The sequence below is a fragment of the Bubalus kerabau genome, chromosome 5, assembly GCF_029407905.1.
Source record: "Bubalus kerabau isolate K-KA32 ecotype Philippines breed swamp buffalo chromosome 5, PCC_UOA_SB_1v2, whole genome shotgun sequence".
NCBI lineage: Eukaryota > Metazoa > Chordata > Mammalia > Artiodactyla > Bovidae > Bubalus > Bubalus kerabau.
This window is the reverse complement of record NC_073628.1, coordinates 42746294-42771022: the sequence shown is the minus strand read 5'-3', so window position 1 is coordinate 42771022 and position 24729 is coordinate 42746294. Positions and strand designations below refer to the sequence as shown.

At 43.1% G+C, this 24729-nt stretch overlaps 1 protein-coding gene across 1 annotated transcript in view; it reads right to left on the bottom strand.

Annotated features, from left to right (window-relative positions):
- The window catches only part of CCDC83 (coiled-coil domain containing 83), a 55787-nt gene that overhangs the window by 4662 nt on the left and 26396 nt on the right, over positions 1–24729 (bottom strand). The window contains exons 8-11 of the mRNA XM_055583504.1: positions 15902–15993; positions 9605–9673; positions 4290–4411; positions 255–331 (exon numbers count right to left, since the gene is read on the bottom strand). Of these exons, the coding sequence (XP_055439479.1) occupies positions 255–331; positions 4290–4411; positions 9605–9673; positions 15902–15993 (360 nt within the window). The remainder of the gene's footprint in view (positions 1–254; positions 332–4289; positions 4412–9604; positions 9674–15901; positions 15994–24729) is intronic.

The following is a 24729-nucleotide window of genomic DNA, read 5'->3' as shown; positions in this document are numbered from 1 at the left end:
GTATAGACATCATCCTGTCCCTCTTCACCAGCTTCCAGTTCATTCACTGTGACACATGGTGACTTCGATTTGAAAACAGGGCTAGGGAAAGGAGACGGGTTGGGTCAGCTCTGCAAGGACAAGAGGAAAATGGAGGAGCTGGCAGGTATCTACCCCCTGAATCACTCTCAGCTATGAGGTGCCTGTCCATAATAAGAAGCTCAATAAGTGTTTGCCAAATTAAAAAAAAAATCACCATTACAATAAAATAATACCTTTATGTGTTTCTGACAACTCCAAAGGCACTTCAGGTGGTACTTCCTGCCCAACAGCCTGGGTGAGATACAGTTGCCTAAAAACAAATCAGAAAAGTAGTCTATCAGCCAACAAATGTTGTAGCCCCTGCTCAGGAGTGTCTATCTGCTGGGAGCTGGAGATGCACAGATGAAAAAGGGGCATTGGGCCCAGTCGGGTGGCAGACAAGATGACAGCGTTTTATGACGATGGTTTGTACCAGGATGGGTGATTAGCACAGTGTCAGGAGTGCTGTGGTCTTCCCACGTGGTACAGAAGTGAAGAATCTGCCTACAGATGCAGGAGATGCAAGAGATGTGGGCTCGATCCCTGGGTCGGGAAGATCCCCTGGAGGAAGAAATGGCTACTGACTCCAGTACTCTTGCCTGGGAATTCCATGGACAGAGGAACCCGGTGGGCTACAGTCCATGGGGTCAAAAAAGCAAGACTGAGCACCCGTGCATGTGCATGCATGTGCACACCCACACACACAAGAAGTGAGAGAAGAAGCACCAGATTTAGTCTTAGGAGGTAAGGAAAGGTTTCCAGGAGGAGATGACATCTGAGTTGAGTCCTGAAACACCAAGAGATATTTGCCAAGGAAGAGCTTGGGGTAGGGGGTGCGTCCCATGATAAGGGAATAACAGACAAAGTCTGAGAAATGAGAGTGATCATAATACCAGTTACATCACTGTTGCAGGAATCCAGATGAGGAATGACAGTGGCCAGCATGGGATGGATTTGAAAAAAAAAAAGAGAGAGAAAAAGACACGACAGCGAGCAGTAGGAATCCAAGATGACATCACGGTTCTGGCTTTCACTGAGTGGCGTGTTCCAGCTACAAGCCGGTGAGTTATGCGTGTGCAGCTGCAGCTCTCCGTGCTGCAGAGGCCCGTGGAGTTTTCCGTCAGAAGACACAATACCTTGAAAGCTGTGTGTGGCATTTCCATGAAGTGTGCCTGAAGACAGCATGAACCAAATGACCCTTGCGGATACGCTAACAACCCTTCATGCTCAGCCAGCCAGCATCCTGAGCGAATCCCCTGGATTACAGGCTGTTAGTTTCTTAAAGCACACAAAGTGCCATCCGAGATGCTTACAGCTCCAACAAATCATGTCACTACATATAATAGTTATCTCTCAAAACCTTCTTAAGCCTTGGTGAAGGTGTGTCTCAGTGAAGCTCTGGCCTGCAGGTGGTCAAGTCTGAGGCCACAGAGTTCTCTTCTTTCCTGGTTTTGGCCTCTCGAATGACTAAGATCTTACTAAACACTGTGACCTTCACGAGTCTGGCTTCTCTCTTAATCACGAGTTTCTTGTCACCTTTGACCACCACAGTGCAGCAGTGCTTGGTATTTGATGGTGCGGAAAACATTTTAAAGAACGCCATCATATGAGACTAGTGTTAGATAGATTTGAGGTACTGGTTCCCCTAGACTCAGCTCTGTGGCACTGAGGTCCCTGGGCAGTCACCTCTAGCTTACTCATCTCATCTAATGTTTCAAACAAATCCTGCAATGCTTTATTGGAGTCATGAAGGAAAGCGTTGAGGGAGGTCTGATGGGAAATAGAGGATTAATAACTCTATTAGCTAGAATACCCGATTCTTCATCCAAATAGGAAAGAAGACAACTTTTTACACCTTCACTGGGTACAGTTCACGTTTATTTCTCAACTAGAATAGACAGGACTAAACTCTCAACAAAGAGGTGGAATGGACAGTTGTCATAAATTACATGCTATTTATCATTTTGACTTGAAAACGGGTACAGTAAAAGTTCCTGAGGACACTCAACATTTTCCTTCTGGATTAGCAGTGTAACAGATAACTAAGGGTTTGCACATATCTCTGTTTCTGTATGTGGTCATTCTAAAATGTCCTAAACACTTGTCTCGAAGGAATTTACAGTCTAGGAGGGAAGCAGGTGTTAAGTAAGTAATCACTAGTGTGATAAATGCTAGTTACAAAGGAAAAGTTCAGGGTGTCCTGGAGGCATACACCAGGCACCTTTTAAAAACACAGTCTGTGTTGTTTCTTTCCCCTCAGATGGATTTTGATTTCATCTCTCCCAACTCTGAAGCAAGACTAAGCGTTCATGTCTCCCACTAAAGAAAGCCAGCCCACAAAGCGCAGATGAACGATGTGGGTTTTACTGAAGATTTCCGTGAGGGGAGCTAGAGGACACGGCTAAATGACATCACAGCAAAGCACACAACTCCATGAAAGCCCTCTTTACAACTTTCTCATCTCCCTTCCTGTCCTTGCCAAACTCTGTATCCTGGGAAGGAATTCCCATTTATTATAATGAGCATTTCACCTGCACATCAGCACCGAATCGGGAACAACAGACCAAGCTGACCGAAGCAGGAAGTGAGGTCTGCAGTTTACAGGGTAGCTCTTTATGGAGGTTTGGGTGATTTGGACGAGAGAAAAAGAGCACAGGTGGAGCGGTGGTTAGAAGGCCTGGCTGGCAGAGATGCGTGATTACAAAGAGATGCGGGCAGCAGGTGCTGCGCGGCAGAGGCTCTCTGGGTGTGGAACTGGAGAGGTGTCATAGCGAGGGAGGCTGGCAAAAGACAGCATTGCCCTTGGGGGGACAGTGAGGCCCCTGCCCCTAGGGACCCTTAAGGGCATCAGCTCAAGAGATGGACGTGCAGGAGTCCTGTAGGAAGCCAGTTCATTCAGCCCGATCGCCCCCTTCGCCTACTGGTACCTGCCGCCCCAGGGCAGCACACAGATTGTGGAAGGGAGCAGGTGACTCTTCCTCTGTCCTGCCCACCCAGAGTTCAGGCTATAAAGTCAGCCTACTGTCTCCCAGCTTCTCCAGTCTTGTATCTTGACACCCATCATTTAGCTCAGCAAAAACAAAACCAAAACCCACAACTTACCCATATCCACCCTTCCTGGAACACATTAGGAAGTTTGCCATCAATAAATAATTTACTGGGTCTCAAACAGTACTTTTTCCATGCCACACAAACAACAGAACCATTTTTTCTGGAAAACCACATGTTTTCCTGGGCCTTCCACCATGTTGAACTTCTCTGCCCAGACCCAGATATTTTTCTCCCATCTTGCACATGTACACCTGACATTTGAGTGGTTTAATTCCTCTATCTTTCTAAGCATGTTTTTGTTCAAATTATGAATGCCACTTTGCTTTTATTCCATATTGTATGTGTGCTCAGTCACTCAGTTGTGTCTGACTCCTTGAGGCCCCACAGGCTGTAGACTGCCAGGCTCCTCTGCCCATGGAATTTTTCAGGCAAGAATACTGGAGTGTATTGCCATTTCCTCCTCCAGGGGATCTTCCCAATTCAGGGACTGAACCCACATCTCTTGCGTCTCCTGCATTGGCAGGTGGAGTCTTGACCACAAACACCACCTGGGAAGTCCAATTCCATATTCCAGGGCTCTGATTTTCCATCAAGATTGGTATATTAAGACTTATTTTGTCAGATAAGAAAAAGTGGTAATCTAAAATGCAAAGTCATATATATACACACTTGATTTTACTTATGCAGGAATAAATGTGACTTGGAATGCCAGCCTATTTTCTACACCTAGAAAGTAGTTTGGCTCTTTAATTAACTGTCAGAGGAAACCGTTCTATAGTCTACAAGGTAACCTGAAGTCCCAGACACCTCCAGAAAGCGCCCACAAGCTTGATCGCTCCCTCCTCCTGTGCTCCGGCTTTGCACCCATACTTCTTCTGCTGTATTATTATTCATTTATTTCTATGTCCAATTCCCCTGCTGGCCCAGAGGTTTCTGAAGGACAGCAGTTGTGATATTCATATTAAGTGTTTGCTATTATGAATACAGCACAATGTTAGAAAAAGCAAGTCAAAGTTTGCCTTGTAGCAACGGTCAATTGTGATAAACTTACAGTTTCCCCATGGCCATTTTGTGAGTGTCTTTCTTTTCAACTATTAAAGAATTGTCATCTTAAAAAAATAACTTTTTACAGACCCAGATGTTTAAAAAAATATTTCTAGCTACGTAATGACTCTCACCTGGGTATCTTGAGATCCACAAGTCTGCAGTTGAATAGCTGATCAATAAGCACCAAATTTTCTTCTTCCAGCTCATGAATAGCATTTTCCAGTTCTTCCACTTCCTTCCTGTGATTTGCAATCTATCCTCAGGAAAAGGAGAATGGATGTTAGTTTTCCACAAGAAATTTAACTTTAAAAAATGCATTTGATGGAGAGGGAGATCTATCCTGTATTATTTATTACTGTGTTTGCTCTAAGAAGGAAGGGATGGGACGGACTTCATTCCAAGTCATTTTAGGCAGAACTTGGTTTCCTGGTTAGGCAGTTATTACTGAATGGCAAGAATTTCCTTTCCTACTCTTCAGGAACATCACTGGATTTATGTGCGCTGGAGGCAGAGATAAATAAGAAAATAAGACTAATTTATCAGTCTGGCATTAGTACTTAAATGAGGTTCTATCAAACGTTATTGATAAACAACAGAATGAAAATTAATAGCACTGGAAAAAAATCTGTATTATGGCATTTAAAAAAGAGAAGTACAAGCCTAGGAGTCCTTTCTATCAACCTCTATATGACAACTATATTCTCTCTGAGTGTGCTGGAGTCATTCTGAGAAATATGAGATAGCTGAGATGTTAATCATTCACTCATGAAATTGTACTGTATACCTACAATGCATCAAAAACTATAGTGCACTTTGGGAACAAAGGATCAACAAGACACAATAACCTTCAGGGGTCTCTTAGCTTAATGGGAAGGTGAGTGACAGCAACAGAAGACAGCATGATGAAATATAGTAACAGAGCATCCAGGTGCGGTGGGAGGAGGGCAAGTTTCACCCTATGTCTGCCAGGTGTGGGGGGTGAAGGAGAATTAATGGAAGAGATGACCTCCATTCTGGATCTCGAAGGCAAAGAAGGGATTCTCTAGCCAGACGAGAGAGGATATATTCTAGGCAGAAGGAACCATGCTTATTAGGCACCACTATTTTGCTGCGGATAGAAACAAAATGGGTGTGGGGACAAGTAGTAGAGGAACTGCACAAATATGGGAGCCAAATAATGCGAAGAGGTCTGATTTTTATCTTGCCAGTTAGACAGTAGGTCCATTCATAGACATAGCAGGGTTAATTAACTCTAACTGCAGAAATGTGGCCAACTCAAACACGAACACAACTTGCTGGTTCTGTTGATAGAGTTCCCATCAATCTTTAAGAATTGTATTTTGATAATTTTTTGTCTAAAGAAGGCTTGATCATGGGGAGAATACATAGAAGAATGTTACTAGATAGAACCCCCAACTTACCTCTCTGCCCCCAAAAACTTCATGAGCTATGCAGGTGCTGGATTGAGTGCTGCTAATGGGTAGAAGTCAGGGTAATAGCAGAATTAAGAGTATAAAATATAAAGTGATCAGCTGGTGAGAATGATAGAAAGATAGCTGGGAAAGGTACTGTGTCTCTTGAGGGAACATGATGAAATAAGAAAGGCACAGGGGAGGGGTATGCATTATCTCTTATTAGGAGTTGCCAAGAGTGTAACTGAGATGAATACTTAGAAAGAGATGACTAACACATTATTGATTTGCAGTTGAAGTTACTGTATTTTGGAAGCATTCAGTATATTACCACATGCATATCTCTTTCACATAAGTCATTTATTAAATGCCTGAATTCTTACTAAGGGTAAGTTCTTGCTTGAGGTAGACGGATACAAAATTCAATAAAGCATGGTTTCTTCCCTCTACAAATCCAGTGAACAAATACATAAACAATTATAAAACAATACCAGTGTCATAGAAAAGGCTTAAAGTGAAAAGAACAGCATCCTGACCAATTTCACGAGACAATTTAAGTCCATAACTCTACATTACCAAGTTAGCGGTTGGTGTTTTAGGATCTCATATTTTATGAGATTATCAGCTTGATTACAAGCCTGAATGCCTTAAGGAAAAATTTATAATTTTCAAATGTCAAAGGATGAGAAAGAAATTAGAGGTTGTAAAAGAAGGAATGAATAGAATGTTCGGAAAAATTTGACCTCAGGGCTTGGCATAGCTGGGAGGCAGCATGCAGTTCTCTGTCTTCTGGCAAGCAGGGAATGAGGGCCCTTTGGGGGAGTTAAGTCCAATCTTTCAAGCTACAGATAACCTGTGACATCCCTTATGCCTTTAGAGTACTAAGTAAGGTTCTCAATTGTTGTCTCCCTCTCAATCTTCTGAAATGTTAGGGAAATGAAAACAAATTCCCTTTTTACAGCCATGTCAATACCTTTAGATTCTGCAGTAAGGGTCTTAACTGGTGGCTCAGATGGTAAAGAATCCACCTGCAAAGCAGGAGACCCAGGTTTCATCCCTGGGTTGGAAAGATTCTCTGGAGAAGGAAATGGCAACCCACTCCAGTACTCTTGCCTGCAGAATCCCATGGATGGAGGAGCCTGGTGGGCTACAGTCCATGGGGTGGCAAAGAGTAGGACACAACTGAACGACTAACACTATCACACTTTTTCTGGGGTAAGAAAGTATAAAGAAAGAAATGGAAGACCTCTTTTCCCTCCCAGCCCCTGCTTCTCCCCAGATACCCAAGAAATGTACTTAAGAAATCGGAAAGGAATAACTCAGGTGCCTAGGATCCTGATTAAAATGTATGCTCTTAAAATTTTCCCCTGCAAGAACCAAGTTAGCTTTACGCCTCCTCACATTTGAAACTTCGATTGCTAACCTCTTTGAATCTCTGTCTAGTGTTTCCAGCTTTCCATTTGTTAAGTTAGTTCAAGTTATTTGGAAATTTGAATTTTCTTCATTTTTCTAATAAGCATGCTAAATAAACTCAGATAATAAAAGCCATTTAATAAGACCTAATATCCCTCCCAGAGATCTAAGCTTTTTGGTTATTGTTGAAGAATAGTTAAATGGAGAAATATTTGGGGGAGTTCCAGTGTTAAATATCCCTTGTTATTCATTCTTAACTTTCTTCAAAGTAATTAGCATACATTGTTCTATTTCCAGGCAATTTTCAATTCCTGTGATAGTACTTATAACCAGAAATGGTTTTAATTAATTTTGTGAGTAAATTTAATAACAGTATAATGAATATTTATTGAAATAAGGAGAAATTAAATATATTGAATTTCTTTAAAATGATTTTGTTCTTGATTAATGAGCTCTTTTTGCTCATGATTAAATTAAACTTGACATCTTTCTGTCTTTTATTTCCACTGAATTATGAAAATTAAAAAATAAAACAAAACAAAATGTAATTTGTGGCTTTAGTAGGAAGGACCAAGGCACCAAACAGTCTTTCTTATCAGTCAGATATAAATTTTTGTAGTCATTTTCTCTGAACCTAATGTCTATGATATCTTAACAGAATTTAAGATCTGAATTGTTAAATTATTATTACTGGGATCATACTGCTATATTTAATAAAAGTATAAGAACTAGGTTCCTCTATAATATTCTTTAACTGTTGAGCTCACCTTGAGTTTGTTTAAATTAATACTTATTTTTTAAAATTGAGGATTCATCTTGATTAGTTTTGGAAATAGTATGAATTCCTACTCACCATGACTTTATAAAGGCAACTTTAAGATAATTGTCAATATCACAGAAAGCATATTTATTTAAAAACTTTTTGTTTGTTAGACTCACCAACTCTATTCGGTCAAATGAGAGCAAGGAAAATAGAAATGAAGCTGGTGGTGACAATTTTACCTTGGGTGTCTGAGCAGATGGTGAAAAGGAAATGAAGGAAAAGACGCTCTAAGAAGAAATTTAATAAATTTCAGGTATGTTGAGTTTGAAGTACCTATGTGACATCCATGTGGAAATACTCAGTTATTGAATTGTATGAACTATTTGTATATTTTGGAAATTAAGTCCTTGTTGTTTGTATCATTTGCAAATATTTTTCTCTCAGTCCATAGGTTGTTCTTTCATTTTGTTTGTGGTTTTCTTTACTGTGTGAAAGTTTTTAGGTTTGATTAGATCTCATTTGTTCATTTTTGCTTTAATTTTTATTGTCTTGGGAGACTGACCTAAGAAAATATTGCTATGATTTATGTCACAGAACATTTCACCTGTGTTCTCTCCTAGGAGTTTTAGGGCATCATATTGAGTTTTACATTTAGCTATTTTGAGTTTAATTTTGTGTGTGGTATGAGGGAGTGTTCTAACTTCATTGATTCACAGGCAGCTGTCCAGCTTTTACAACACCGCTTGAAGAGACTCTCTTTTCCCCAATGTATATCTTGCCATTGTTGAAGATTAATTGACCATAGGTATGCAGGTTTATTTCTGGGCTCTCTACTCTGTTGCATCAATTCACATGTCTGATTTTGCCCTAGCCATGCTATTTTGATTACTGTAGCTTTGTAGAATTCTCTGAAGTCTGGGAGGGTTATGCCTCCTGCTTTGCTCTTTTTCCTCAGAACTGTTTTGGCAAGTCTGGGTCTTTTATATAATTTTAGGATTATTTGTTCCAGTTTTGTGAAAAATGTCATGGGTAAGTTGATAGGGATGGCATTACATTTGTAGATTGCTTTGGGTACTATGGCCATTTTAACAATATTAATTCTTCTAATCCAAGAGCATATAGGACATCTTTCCATTTCTCTGAATCATCTTCAGTTTCATTTATCAATGTTTTGTAGTTCTCAGCATGTCTTTCACCTCCTTTATGAAGTTTATTCCTATGAGCTATTTTAAAAATGTGATTCTAAAAGAGATTGACTGTTTGCATCCCCTTTCTTATATTTCATTGTTAGTGTAAAGAAATACAACTTTGTTATAAAGAAATACAACATTGTTAGTGTAAAGAAATTTCTGTGTGTTAATTCTTGTATCCTGCTACCTTGTTGAATTAGTCTATCAGTTCTAGTAGTTTTTGTGTGTAGTCTTTAGGGTTTTCTATATACAGTGTCATGTCATCTGCATATAATGACAGTTTTACCTCTTCCATACCAATCTGAATACCTGAAGAGACAATTTAAAACCGGAGAGAATGAGGTTAGAATGATCCTTCAGCCTTCTTCCATCAGTTGGGAGCAAATAGGGTTCAGAGGAAGGCTGGGTCAGGTTTAGAATGTCAAGAAGTTTTAGACACTTGAGTGAAAAGTGTGACACCAAAAATGACTTCTGGTTATTGAAAAAATTTAAGGTGTTCATTGAGTAACAGCTTGTAATAAGATGAGGACTCCACTTGAATTTCATTTTACCTTGGTGAGTCACATATCCATGCTTTCCCCATGACTTCAGCTCATAAATAAAAGTCATTTCCGGTTCAGAAAAATGAGAAAGAAGAAATTGTTTTCCTTTTTTAAAATTCCACTTACCTCTTTTTTGAGCCAGTCATTCTCCCAGATCTCTCGATAGCTGCCCTTGTCAATGAACCTAAGAGCATTCTAAAAAAAAAAAAAAAGAATTTTTTCCCCTGTATTAAGGAAGTGCTGCCACAAAGCATTTCACATTTTTTTTTAGCAATGATGATATGCAATCAACTCATCTGAGCATTTAAAATCATGGTTTCCAGTAACTTTGGAAATATGCCTAAAAACATTGGGTCCCATTGTTGTTTATGATCCTATCGTGCTAGTTTTCCTGATTTAGATTGCCTAACACGACTGAGCGACTTCACTTTCACTTTCCACTTCCAGGCACTGAAGGAAATGGCAACCTACTCCAGTGTTCTTGCCTGGAGAATCCCAGGGACAGGGGAGCCTGGTGGGCTTCCGTCTATGGGGTTGCACAGAGTCGGACACGACTGAAGTGACTTAGTAGTAGTAGTAACATAGATGATTGAAAGAACTGGATGGCGGTTGTCCAATCAATTTGGCCGCTAGTGTGACTGAATCTGACTGCCGTGATGAAATCAATCATGAAGTGACCTGCTTCACTGTTAAAATGTTTGAATTAATTTTGTGTATTCATTTTGGCTGTGCCGGGTCTTCGTCGCTGCTGGGGCTCTCCTCTGGTTGTGGCCTGCAGGCTTCTCACTGTGGTGCCTTCTCTGGTCATGGAGACGGGCTCCAGAATGTGCCGACTTCAGTAGCAGCAGCGCCGGGCTGTGGAGCACAGGCTCAGGCATAGTTGCTCCACCGCACATGGGATCTTCTCAGATCAAGGATCGAACCCACGTTTCCTGCACTGGCGGGTGGACTTTTCACCAACAGGGAAGCCCTGTTCCACCATTAAGATGGCCAAACTGCAGTGATCAAACTTTCTTCAAGTTTATGGTCACAGGCATAATTTAACATGTAGCAGGAGCAAAGATAGATGATATAACTGCCTTTTAAATCTGAAACATTTCTGCAGGTCAATAACAACAATTTACCTATTTATAAACCTAATAGCAAATAGTTGCAGGTTAGCAGGCAATAGCACCCCACTCCAGTACTCTTGCCTGGAGAGTCCCATGGACGGAGGAGCCTGGTGGGCTGCAGTCCATGGGGTTGCTGAAAGTCCGATACGACTGAGTGACTTGAGTGACTTCACTTTCACTTTTCACTTTCATGCACTGGAGAAGGAAATGGCAACCCACTCCAGTGTTCTGGTCTAGAGAATCCCAGGGACAGGGGAGCCTGGTGGGCTCTCGTCTGTGGGGTCACACAGAGTCATGACTGAAGCAACTTAGCAGCATTAGCAGCAGGCTGTAGCTAGGTCATCTCCTGAAGAAAACCATTTTAAATGAAGCAAACAGGGAAAGCCTTACTTTATCAGTAGGATCATAAGATGTAACTTCATTTCAGTTACTAAAATACTTACAATTTCACCCAAAGGAATTTTATAGTGGACAACAGTTCATGTTTATATGTGAGGTACTTTTATACGGATGAAAGTGAAAGTGTTAGTTGCTCAGTCGTGTCTGACTCTTTGCGACCCCATGGACTATAGCCCACCAGGCTCCTCTGTCCATGGGATTCTCCAGGCAAGAATACTGGAATGGGTTGCCATTCCCTTCTCCAGGGGATCTTTCTGACCCAGGGATCGAACCCCAGTCTCTCCCACATTGCAGGCAGATTCTTTACCGTCTGAGCCACCAGGATACCACACGACAAAGTAACTGAAGGATACAACCAAAAGAAGAGACATTGAGAAAAATATTCTGTCTCATAAACATGGATTGAAAGAATTTAAAACTATCAGATCAGATCAGTCACTCAGTTGTGTCGGACTCTGCGGCCCCATGAATCGCAGCACGCCAGGCCTCCCTGTCCATCACCAACTCCCGGAGTTCACTCAGACTCACGTCCATCAAGTCAGTGATGCCATCCAGCCATCTCATCCTCTGTTGTCCCCTTCTCCTCCTGCCCCCAATACCTCCCAGCATCAGAGTCTTTTCCAATGAGTCAACTCTTCGCATGAGGTGGCCAAAGTACTGGAGTTTCAGCTTTAGCATCATTCCTTCCAAAGAAATCCCAGGGCTGATCTCCTCCAGAATGGACTGGTTGGATCTCCTTGCAGTCCAAGGGACTCTCAAGAGTCTTCTCCAACACCACAGTTCAAAAGCATCAATTCTTGGGCACTCACCCTTCTTCACAGTCCAACTCTCACATCCATACATGACCACAGGAAAAACGATAGCCTTGACTAGATGAACCTTTGTTGGCAAACTATATTAAAGGTAAATTTTAGTAAGTGTTTTGAGTAGGAAGATTTGCAATAAATTCCTTTTTTTAAATCATGTTAATCAAACAAGAGTGAACCTTCATTTCCCAGGAACCATATAAAGGTTCAGCTCCAAATGGTAAGACCAAAGTTTATTTTAGACATAGAATTTTCTTTGAACAAAAGTAGGAAGTAGCTCATAAATGAATTTAGTTAGCTAATGACTTACTTCACTAACAATGGAGTAGTGTTTTCAGCTTTGACTACATATTAGAATCTCCTGGATATTTTGAAAAATTCAAAAGCCCAGGCAAAATCTCAGGCCAATTACAAGAGCATCTTCCTGGGTGGGACCCAGGACCCACATGGGTTAAACAAATTTTCCAAGTGACTCTAATAAGCAGCTGTGTGTTAATTGCTCAATCGTGTCTGACTCTTTTCGATCTCATGGACTGTAGCTTGCCAGGATTCCCTACCCATGGATTTCTCCAGGCAAGAGCACTGGAGTGGGTTGCCATTTCCTTCTCCAAATAAGCAGCTAAGGTTGCACAAAAGTAGATTTTAGAAGTTAACTACATGATGAAGTATGGCCTTCCCTGGTGGCTCAACGGTAAAGAATCCGCCCACAGTGCAGGAGATGGAGGTTCAATCCCTGAGTTGGGGCGGTGCCCTGGAGAAGGAAATGGCAACCCACTCTGGTATTCTTGCCTGTGAAATCCCATGAACAGAGGGGCCTGGTGGGGTACAGTCTATGGGGATGCAAAGAGTTGGACACGACTTAGTGAATACACCACCACCACCATCCACATAAGATGGCCAGAAAAAAAAATGAGAAAAATTCATTCACTTATGCGGGTGTTTGGCATTATGTGGAGAAAAGAAAATGTACAGTGTAATGATTAAGAGTAGTGATCTGAAAAAGACTTCTTAAATGTCAATTCCGCCACATGCTCTGGGCAAGTCACAAGTTTTCTCTGTGTCTCTGTCTTCTTATTAGCAAGTCTCCCCCTTATAGGATTGTTGAGAGATTTTAATGTAAAATAATAGGAACGGTATTGGGGGCAGTCTTCATTACATACTGAATGTACATCCTGAAAGGATATTTGACTGACATATGCATTTTTAACCATCTTAACTATGATCAGATCACTTATTGATTTCACCATTTAATCATATTCAGTCACAAAGGAGCTGAATTGCATGGGCAAGCAAAACCATTGACCAGTTCCCCTCCACATCCTCTGTATTTGTGAAAATCAGTAAAAACTGTGCAATGGCATAGGAATACTGAAAGAACAATTGAACAAAAGGGGAAGCAAATAACAATAGCAACTGAAATTCAGTGAAGAACTCTAGAAAAGGCCAGATGCTTATCACTCCAAAGAAAGGATGTTCCAGAGAGACAATCCCAGCTGGGATCTCACAGATTTAGGACACAGTCTGGAGCAAGATGATAATGAGAGTGAAAGGTGCTGAGTCATGTCCGACTCTTTGCGACCCCATGCACTATCCAGTCCATGGAATTCTCCAGACCAGAGTACTGGAGTGGGGTATCCTTTCCCTTCTCCAGGTGATCTTCCCAACCCAGGGATCAAACCCAGGTCTCCTGCATTGCAGGCGGATTCCTGGGTTGAAAAGATCCTCTGGAGAAGGGCATCCATTACTCAAACTCCTGTCTATTGAGTCAGTGATATCATCCAGCTATCTCATCTTCTGTCGTCCCCATCTTCTCCTGCCCTCAATATTTCCCAGCATCAGGGTCTTTTCCAATGAGTCAGTTCTTCACATCAGGTGGCCGGCATATTGGAGTTTCAGCTTCAGCATCAGTCCTTCCAATGAGTATTCAGGACCTATTTCCTTTAGGATGGACTGGTTGGATCTCCTTGCAGTCCAAGGGACTCTCAAGAATCTTCTCCAACACCACTCCTCCAACACCAGGGAAGCCCAAGAGCAAGATGAAGGACAGTGGAAAGGAAAGAGAGTCAGATATTTTGGATGAAACAAAGACTAGAAAAGATGAATTGGAAATTATATCTCAAACATTTTTTTATATCCTCAATTTTTAAAGCTCCAGCAATGTAAAGTGTCCTCTCTTAGGTTTGCACATATAAGAAAGTACTTTTTAGACAAATTATGTTTCATCCTATAGATCATCCAAAATTTCACAATTTGTATAGTCATTATACTTAAAAATAACTGAATATTAATTTCCAGAGCTCTTGCTCTTATGAGGCACCATGCTACTTAAATCATCTCAGTCCTCATACTATTCATTAAGGGTAAATATTAGTATTATTATTGTCCCCTTTTTATAGACTGGGAAACCAAAGCCCAGAAAAGTCAAGTATAAATTCAATTTATACACTGGGCTTCCCTGATAGTTCAATTGGTAAAGAATCCGCCTGCTATGTGGGAGACCTTGGTTCGATCCCTGGGTTGGGAAGATCTTCTGGAGACAGGAAACGCTACCCACTCCAGTATTCTGGCCTGAAGAATTCCGTGGACTGTGTAGTCCATGGGGTTGCAAAGAGTCAGATGAGACTTTCACTTGCACTTTCAAACTTTCAAGTGGTGGAACTGTGATTTAAACTAAACTAACTTCAGAGGTTTCCCAGGTGGCACTAGCAGTAAAGAACCCACCTGCCAATGCAGAAGACTGAGACCTGGATTTGATCCCTGGGTTGAAAAGATCCTCTGGAGAAGGGCATCACAGCCCACTCCAGTATTCTTGCCTGGAGAATCCCACGGATAGAGGAGTCTGGTGGGCTACAGTCCAAAGGGTTGCAAAGAGTCGGACACGACTGAAGAGACTTAGCATGCATGCCTAAGTTCAAAACCCACGTTCTTGATCATAATACACCACAAAGAAAGAAATGGGTATGAGGAGGGGGAGGATTTTGTTTTTTAAGGAAATTGAAATACAGAGAGAAGGGGTCTTGGAGTGGGTGATATAAATAAATAAAGTGAAGTCATTCAGTTATGTCCGACTCTTTGCGACCCCATGGACTATAGCCTACCAGGCTTCTCTGTCCATGGGATTTTCCAGGCAAGAGTACTGGAGTGGGTTGCATTTTCCTTCTCCAGGGGATCTTCCCGATCCAGGGATCGAACCCAGGTCTCCTGCATTGCAAGCAGACACTTTACCCTCTGAGCCACCAGGGTGAAATAAGTGAAGGGTATTAAGATGTCCAAGCCTCCAATTATAAGATAAGCCATAAGAATTTAATGTACAGCATAAGGGATGTGATCAATAATAACTTTGTATGGGGATAGATGGTTACTAGATATATCATGGTAATCATTTCAGAATTTATGCAGATGTCAAGTCTCTATGTAGTACACCTGAAACTAACATAATTCAGTTCAGTCAGTTCAGTTGCTTAGTTGTGTCCAACTCCTTGCAACCCCAAGGACTGCAGCATGCCAGGCTTCCCTGTCCATCACCAACTCCTGGAGCTTACTCAAACTCCTGTCCACTGAGTCAGTGATATCATCCAGCCATCTCATCCTCTGTCATCCCCTTCTTCTCCTGCCCTCAATATTTTCCAGCATCAGGGTCTTTTCCAATGAGTCAGTTCTTCGCATCAGGTGGCCAGCATATTGGAGTTTCAGCTTCAGCATCAGTCCTTCCAATGAATATTCAGGACCGATTTCCTTTAGGATGGACTGGTTGGATCTCCTTGCAGTCCAAGGGACTCTCAAGAATCTTCTCCAACACCACAGTTCAAAAGCATCAATTCTTCAGCACTCAGCTTTCTCTATAGTTCAACTCTCACATCCATACATGACTACTGGAAAAACCATAGCTTTGACTAGACGGACCTTTGTTGGCAAAGTAATGTCTCTGCTTTTGAATATGCCATCTAGGTTGGTCATAACTTTTCTTCCAAGGAGCAAGCGTCTTTTAATATACTTTAAATTAATAACATAATAGTATACATCAACTATATTTCACTTAAAATTTTGAAGTTCTGTGCGAGAAGAATAAAAATCTACTATAAAAAGAAAAGAAAATTGACATATACCTCTGTGGCCCATTCCTTCTTTTGGTCCAGTTGCAACAAAGTTTCTCTGATTATTCTCTTTCTAGCATCTTCCAGGGTGATTTTATACTGTTCTTTAAACAGAAAATTAGAAAGCTTGAGATCCAGGGTAAAACTATTAAGTTGTAAACTTTATGTTCCATGATCCCCACCTCTCCTTTCTTCATGTTTTTCCCCCCTGAATTTTCAAAGTACCGTCTTACTGAAGAATCTAATACCTCTAATTAGCCAAAATGCTCCAATAATTTACTAATGCCTTAATGGGAATTCATTGGAGATGGTATCTCTCATGAATGTCTGTATTTTTAAAGGATTTCCAATGCTTTAGTACCTCTGAAGCCATCTACCCTTCATATGAGACAACTTCTGATTCCACAACATAAATATGAAGAGTTGATTATACACTCAAGTAGCATCCTGTACATCTAATGTCAGCTAACTAAATTTCCAATATTCTTGGCACATGTTTCCTGGGACAGGAAAGACAGAATGAGGAGAGGAGAGGGAGGTGGAAAGGGGCTGGGAAAGTCAGCAGACCTGATCTGAGTTGGGCTCAGAGCAAGAGGGGAGAACAGAGATGCAAAGAGCAGGATGCACTGTCCTCTGCAGATTTTCTTACATTATAAATGTCAGAACTGAGAGAGCAAAGGATCACAAAATTTTGGGTCTTGAAGGATGCTGAGAGATCATATAATCAACACTTTTGTTTAAGGAAAGCAAGATAAAGTGACATGAGGGTTGCTTTAGGGAGCGGAGAGAAATGAATCTGGATAAATGAGTCTCGTTTGTTCATTCTTTTATTCAACAAATCATCATCGAGTTCTTTTGCTGTGCATGACACTATTTAAGACACTGGGAATATTACCAAATGAGAGACAAAACTCCTGCCCTTATGACACATACATCCTAGTGGGGAAGCCAGTGAATAATATTTTAGGTGGTGAGGCATGTGATGAAGAAAAACAAAAATTCTCAGACTTCCCTGGTGATGCAGTAGATAAGAATCTGCCTGCCATTGTAGGGGACACACGTTTGACCCCTGGTCTGGGAAAATTCCACATGCCACGGAGCAGCTAAGTGTGTGTGCCACACCCACTCAGCCTGTGCTCTAGACTACGGGGACCACAGATACAAAGCCCACGTGCTGCAACTACTCACGCCCAAGTGCCTGGAGTCTGTGCTCCACAACTAGAGAAGCCACCGCAATGAGAAGCCTGACCACTGCAAGAAAGAGTAGCCCCAGCTTGCTGCAACTAGAGAATGCCACGCAAAGCAATGAAGACCCAGCACAGCCAAAAGTAAAAAGGGAAAAACAATCGAAAAACTAAGATTTTCTATTTTAGATAGAGTGAGCAGAGAAAGCTTTTTTGATGCGGTAATATCTGAGTAAGGACTGAATACAGTGATGTAGTTAGCCGTGTGCAACAGGAGGGCAGTGTACCCTCCAAATCAGAATTGTCGGAGTTGTGCTCTATGATGACATCAGTGTTACACGTCCCCATTAGATGTGTTTTATTTATAACCCTTGGAAGATAATTATTTGGAAGTCAGAGAGTATTGTCTCCTACAAATGATGTTGACAGTTATGGTTGTAGCCTTTCCCTCCTCCAGGGGATCTTCCCAACCCAGGGATTGAACCCAGGTCTCCTGAATTGCAGGCGGATTCTTTACCAGCTGAGCCACAAGGAGAGCCCTAGATTTCTAGGCTGGTCCACAGCGACTCATTTAACTTATTCTGTAATGAAACAATACTATTGTATTGAGACTGTTGTGGGACATAGCATCTATTTAGGACATTATTTCAAAGGGAAAAATTTCCCCACAGACCAAGTCAGCCAAAGCTGACTCTAAGAACTCTTGGGGGTCTTAGGCTACAGGGAAGAAGATGTGCAGGTCTGGTCTTTCAATTGTTTGGAGGCAAACTAAGGCTCTGGAAATGGGCACAGGGGGCTAGGCTAGAGCCACTCAGCCCTCATTGTGTTTCATACTGGCATAACCGCTTCCCCTATTCAAGGAAAACTCTGAGAGCAGAGAGTAAAGATTTCTGTTCCATATCCTTCTATTATTGCAATCCTGGGTGACTGTAGCCATGAAATTAAAAGATGCTTGCTCCTTGGAAGAAAAGCTATGACCAACCTAGACTGCATATTAAAAAGCAGAGACATGACTTTGCTGACAAAGGCCCATCTAGTCAAAGCTATGGTTTTTCCAATGGTCATGTATAGATGTGAGAGTTGGACCATAAAGAAAGCTAAATGCCGAAGAATTGATGCTTTTGAACTGTGGTGTCAGAGAAGACTCTTGAGAGCTCCTTGGACTTCATAGAGATCCAACCAGTCCATTCTAAAGGAAATCAGTCCTGAATATTCATTGGAAGGACTGATGCTGAAGCTGAAACTCCAATACTTTGGCTACCTGATGTGAAGAGCTGACTCATTGGAAAAGATACCAATGCTGGGAAAGATTGAGGGCAGGAGGAGAAAAAGACAACAGAGGATGAGATGGTTAGATGGCATCACCGACTCAATGGACATGAGTTTGAGCAAGCTCAGGGAGTTGGTGATGGGCAGGGAGGCCTGGCGTGCTGCAGTCCATGGGGCCACAAAGAGTTGAACATGACTGAGCTACTGAACTGAACTGATTAACCCTACAATTGTTGAATACCCCCCAGAGAAACTGAGAGTATGTAAAAGTCTCCTCCCCAGAAAAGTCTGGGACCCTGCAAATGGGAGATTACGACTTTGTGCTTTTAGACTCCTGGCTGCTCAGATGCCTGGTCCAACATGGTCGCTTCTCAGAAGCTGAAATTTGCCTTCCATTGCTCGCCTTTCCTTGTCATGTCTGGCTCTGCGTCAGCTCCACCCCACAAGCTTTGGGGAGTCGGTTGTGTGCTCTTGACCCACTTCTGGCTTCCTGTGACCCCTCTCTGGACAGGACTGAGCAGGGGCAGATGGTAACACTGGCCACGCAGCACTTCCTTCAGGCAGAGTGGGTGTTAGGTGAGTCACGGAGTGGGGAGGACTACTGGAAGCTTATAGGCTTGGGTCTGACACACCTGGGTTCACCTCCCATTTCCACTACCTCATACATCTGTGAGTCTAAAGCTGTGAACTCTCCTGGCCTCTGTTCCCTCATCTTTAAACTGGGCACAGTGGTATCTAACTCAAAGGGACTTGTAAGATGAGACAAGGTGAAAGAAAGCAGGTCCTGGGGCCATGAGTTCTCGTGGAGGTCCCTGAGGTGATCAGATGAAGAACTGGCATTCAAAGAGGTGGACTTGAAGCCTCACCTTTTAACTCAGTTAGTGCCCAGAGAGACTTTTAAGGATCCCTGTCCCATGCACCCAGTCAAGGATGAAAGGAAAAACTCTGTGACTTTAGTATCTGCTGTTTTGTAATAACTCCATACTTTCTCTATTCCTGGGACTCATCTAAGGGTTTAATAAAACCCCAAAACTTTTTAAATAAATTAAAACATTAAAAAAAATTTTAATTAAAATTTTAAATTAAAACAATTTAAAAAGAAGTTTAAAAAAATCTAAAATTTCCTTTTACTGAGAGCAAGAGTCCGGTCCTGGATATGTCAGCGAGTGTGTTCTCTGCACCCAGTGTCGTGACATCTCCTTCAAACTGAAGTCCAGGGAGGCAGGTCCAAGTGCCCCCTCCCCAGGCCCCCAGGGCTCAGGGCAGCTGCTGAATCAGGGATGCTGGATAGCCAACCAGAATGCGGTTTGTGCTGGGGCCAGCTGATGGCCCACGAGGAGCCACGGGCGGAGGTCTTTGGTCATCCTTGACTAGGTAGTGATCATGATGACACTCTTCAGAATTAGTCTACAGGAAGCAAGGACGGAGTGGGGACAGGCTGAGAGAGCAGAGTAGAGGTGCCCTGAGGGGACAGTCACAGACCACGGGCGACAAGCACAGGGAGGAACCCCGTCCCTGGAGCCAGCACTGATCTGACGGCCATCTGTCTCCATCCTCTGTCCTCCCGCCCTTCACAGAAAGTCTTGTGTCCAACAAACGTGACCACGGGGCACCGACAAACCTTGTTTTTCTCTTCCCCCTCATTTTTTGTGTGTGTTTGTTTTTGCTTTGGCCACACTGGGTCTTCATTGCAGCATGCGGGCTTTCTCTAGGTGTGGCACATGGTACAGCATGTGGGATTTTAGTTCCCTGACTAGGGATCGAACCTGTGTCCTCCATACTGGAAGGCAAATCCTTAACCATGGGACCACCCAGGGTCATCCCTTCTCTCTTCCCTTTAAAATTTATACTGTGAGGCTATTAGCCCTCTCTCAACAACATGCATGGCAATCCTATGATTTTTTCTGGTTCTTTTGTGATAACTGAAGATCTTCCAATCTGAAATTAAGATATCTAGTCTTTGTAATAATCAAAACTTTAAGCTTCATTCAAAGTTATGGCTGTTCCCTTCCTAGCTTGAACCTACTACTGTTTCCTCTGCCTTGAGCTGGCATGCCTCCTCCCCCCTCAGGGCTGGAGGGGAGCCTTGGAAGGACAAGATAGCCCTCACCTGACTGATCTCAAGCTTTGGCTTTGACTATCTCACTTGACTCACTATCTCAAGCTAAGGCCTCACTTTCTGGGTCCAGCTGGCATTCGAGACTGAGGCTCCTCTCTCGGGGGTGTTTGTGCAGGTTCCCCGGAGGACCACCCTCCCCATCGCTGGTTATATTTCATCGCACGCCCTTGTGCAGAGGATGTGCTGTTACTGGAGGTTGGCTGATGACTGCCCCTTTGGCCTCTGGTTCTGTCTCCTCCTCCCTCCCACATGTACAGGCGCCTATTTCTCTTTGGAGTGGGTTGACCCCTCTAGTCAACCCGCAGATAAACTTTAACAGGACTGTGTACCAGCGCTCTCTCAGATAACAGGTCCACAGGAAACACCCCACTCTTTGCCACAACCTACTCCGGGAGTGCACGCTGCTACAGACTGAATGTCTGTGACCCCACCCCCTTGCTCAAATTGTTAGATTGCAGCCTGAACTCCTGGTACTCATATTTGGCAGGTCATTAGGTCAGGAGGCTAGAGCCCTCATGAGTGGGATTAGTGCCCTTATAACAGAGACCCCTTATAACAGAGAGCTTTCTTGCCCCTTCCACTGTGTCAGGTTACAGCAAAGAGACAGTGTCTCTGAACCAAGAAGCAAGCTCTCCCTAGGCACCCCATTTGTCAGTCCCTTGACCTTGAACTTCACAGCCTCCAGAGCTGTGAAAAACCAACTTGTGTTCTATACAGGCTGCCTAGTCTATGGTATTTCACTATAGGGGCCCGAATAGACTGAGACACAGGCCCAGCCCAGGGGGCAGCTACATGCCTCTTACACAGTCTGCTCTTAGAACAGTTACCTAGTCAGTCGCTTATCCTGTAGATTTTACAGGGTGAGTCATAAACTAGATCTCAGTGTCCCCCAAACTGTGGGGGATACATGTTGAACAGTATGAAGAATTTCCTTAAAGACCTTCCATTTAGATTTGAGGTGAAGGAAGAATTACACTTTACCTGCCCTTTGGGGGATAGTGTACAACCTGCTGCACCCACGAGCTCTTTCCAAAAATTGTCCCCTAATTTTTAAGTCTTTTCATGGTCTCCTCAATGTCTTTTATAAACTGGAATTCAGTGCTTGAAGGTATGAAACCTGTTTTCTGCCTCATCATACTGGCAGTCTGCTTAGCACATTCTCACTTTATTTTGGAATGTGATATCCATTATATAGGGGGCTTCCCAGGTGGCTCAAGGATTAAAAAAATCCACCTGCCAAGCAGGAGACATGGGTTCGATTCCTGGGTCAGGAAGATCCCTTGGAGAAGGAAATGGCAACTCACTCCAGTATTCTTGCCTGGAGAATTCCACGGACAGAGGAGCCTGGCAGATAGTCCATGGGGTCACAAAAGAACTGGACACTACTTAGTGACTAAACAACAACCACCACCCATTGTATAGACACCCAGGTTTAAACAGATTTTAAAAGTTTCATTTTAATATCCCATTTCACCTAAAGTAAAAACCCTTTCTTCTAAAGTATTAACTCCTTGCAATTAAAGCTGTCTAGCTAACACGAACTCCATGGTCATGGGTGTGGGAGGAGAATTTCAGAGAAGTCATGGAAGAAGGGGGAAGGTGGGGAAAAAAGGGGATGGTAGGAGTAAGACTTTAGACAAATTGATTTAGGCATTCTGTTCATATTCATTCTGTCCAACGAGTGGCCCCCAAAGTGGTTTAATTGTCCCCAGGCAGAATGGCTGCTGCATGCTTGAAAGTGAAAGTGAAAGTTTAGTCACTCAGTCGTGTCCGACTCTTTGTGACCCCATGGATTGTAGATTACCAGGCTCCTCTGTCCACGGGATTTTCCAGGCAAGAGTACTGGAGTGGGTTGCCACTGCCTTATCCAGAGGATCTTCCCAACCCAGAGATCGAACCCAGGTCTCTCAGTTCAGTTCAGTTCAGTTGCTCAGTCATGTCCAACTCTTTGTGACCCCATCAATTGCAGCACGCCAGGCCTCCCTGTCTATCACCAACTCCTGGAGTTCACTCAGACTCATGTCCATTGAGTCAGTGATGCCATCCAGCCATCTCATCCTCTGTCGTCCCCTTCTCCTCCTGCCCCCAATCCCTCCCAGCATCAGGGTCTTTTCCAATGAGTCAACTCTTCGCATGAGGTGGCCCAAGTATTGGAGTTTCAGCTTTAGCATCAGTCCTTCCAACACCCAGGACTGATCTCCTTTAGGATGGACTGGTTGGACCTCCTTGCAGTCCAAGGGACTCTCAAGAGTCTTCTCCAACACCACAGTTCAAAAGCATCAATTCTTCGGCGCTCAGCTTTCTTCACAGTCCAACTCTCACATCCATACATGACCACTGGAAAAACCATAGCCTTGACTAGATGAGGTCAGGGGCGGCGACGAGAGGAGTTACCCGGCGTCCGAGGTCAGGGGCTGCGGCGGAAGGAGATACCCCACGCCCCAAGCCTGAGGCCAGGGGCCACGGGTGAGAGGAGCTACCCCACGCCCCTAAGCCTGAGGCCAAGGGCGGCCGGGAGGACCAACCCCACGCCCGAGGCCAGGGGCGGTGGCTGGGAGGACCAACCCCACATCCAAGGAGCCGTGGCTGTGCAGGCACAGGAGGGCCTAGAGAAGCTATCTCACGTTGAAGGTCAGGAAGGGCGGTGGTGAGGAGATACCCCTTGTCCAAGGTAAGGAGCAATGGCTGCGCTTTGCTGGAGCAGCCGTGAAGAGATACCCCACGCCCAAGGTAAGAGAAACCCAAGTAAGACGGTAGGTGTTGCAAGAGGGCATCAGAGGGCAAACACACTGAAACCATACTCACAGAAATCTAGTCAATCTATTCACACTAGAACCACAGCCTTGTCTAACTCAATGAAACTAAGCCATGTCCATGGGGCAACCCAAGATGGGCGGGTCATGATGGAGAGATCTGAAAGAATGTGGTCCACTGGAGAAGGGAATGGCAAACCACTTCAGTATTTTTGCCTTGAGAATCCCATGAACAGTATGAAAAGGCAAAATGATAGGATACTGAAAGAGGAACTCCCCAGGTCAGTAGGGGCCCAATATGCTACTTGAGATCAGTAGAGAAATAACTCCAGAAAGAATGAAGGGATGGAGCCAAAGCAAAAACAATACCCATTTGTGGATGTGACTGGTGATAGAAGCAAGGTCCAATGCTGTAAAGAGCAATATTGCATAGGAACCTGGAATGTCAGGTCCATGAATCAAGGCAAATTGGAAGTGGTCAAACAGGAGATGGCAAGAGTGAACGTAGACATTCTAGGAATCAGCAAACTGAAATGGACTGGAGTGGGTGAATTTAACTCAGATGACCATTATATCTACTACTGCAGGCAGGAATCTCTCAGAAGAAATGGAGTGGCCATCATGGTCAACAAGAGTCCGATGCAGTACTTGGATGCAATCTCAAAAAAGACAGAATGATCTCTGTTCATTTCCAAGGCAAACCATTCAGTATCACAGTAATCCAAGTCTATGTCCCAACCAGTAACGCTGAAGAAGCTGAAGTTGAACGGTTCTATGAAGACCTACAAGACCTTTTAGAACTAACACCCAAAAAAGATCTCCTTTTCATTATAGGGGACTGGAATGCAAAAGTAGGAAGTCAAGAAACACCTGGTGTAACAGGCAAATTTGGCCTTGGAATACGGAATGAAGCAGGGCAAAGACTAATAGAGTGTTGCCAAGAAAATGCACTGGTCATAACAAACACCCTCTTCCAACAACACAAGAGAAGACTCTACACATGGACATCACCAGATGGTCAACACCGAAATCAGATTGATTATATTCTTTGCAGCCAAAGATGGAGAAGCTCTATACAGTCAGCAAAAACAAGACCAGGAGCTGACTGTGGCTCAGACCATGAACTCCTTATTGCCAAATTCAGACTTAAATTGAAGAAAGTAGGGAAAACCACTAGACCATTCAGGTATGACCTAAATCAAATCCCTTATGATTATACAGTGGAAGTGAGAAATAGATTTAAGGGCCTAGATCTGATAGATAGAGTGCCTGTGAACTATGGAATGAGGTTCGTGACATTGTACAGGAGACAGGGATCAAGACCATTCCCATAGAAAAGAAATGCAAAACAGCAAAATGGCTATCTGGGGAGGCCTTACAAATAGCTGTGAAAACAAGAAAAGCAAAAAGCAAAGGAGAAAAGGAAAGATATAAGCATCTGAATGCAGAGTTCCAAAGAATAGCAAGAAGAGATAAGAAAGCCTTCTTCAGCGATCAATGCAAAGAAATAGAGGA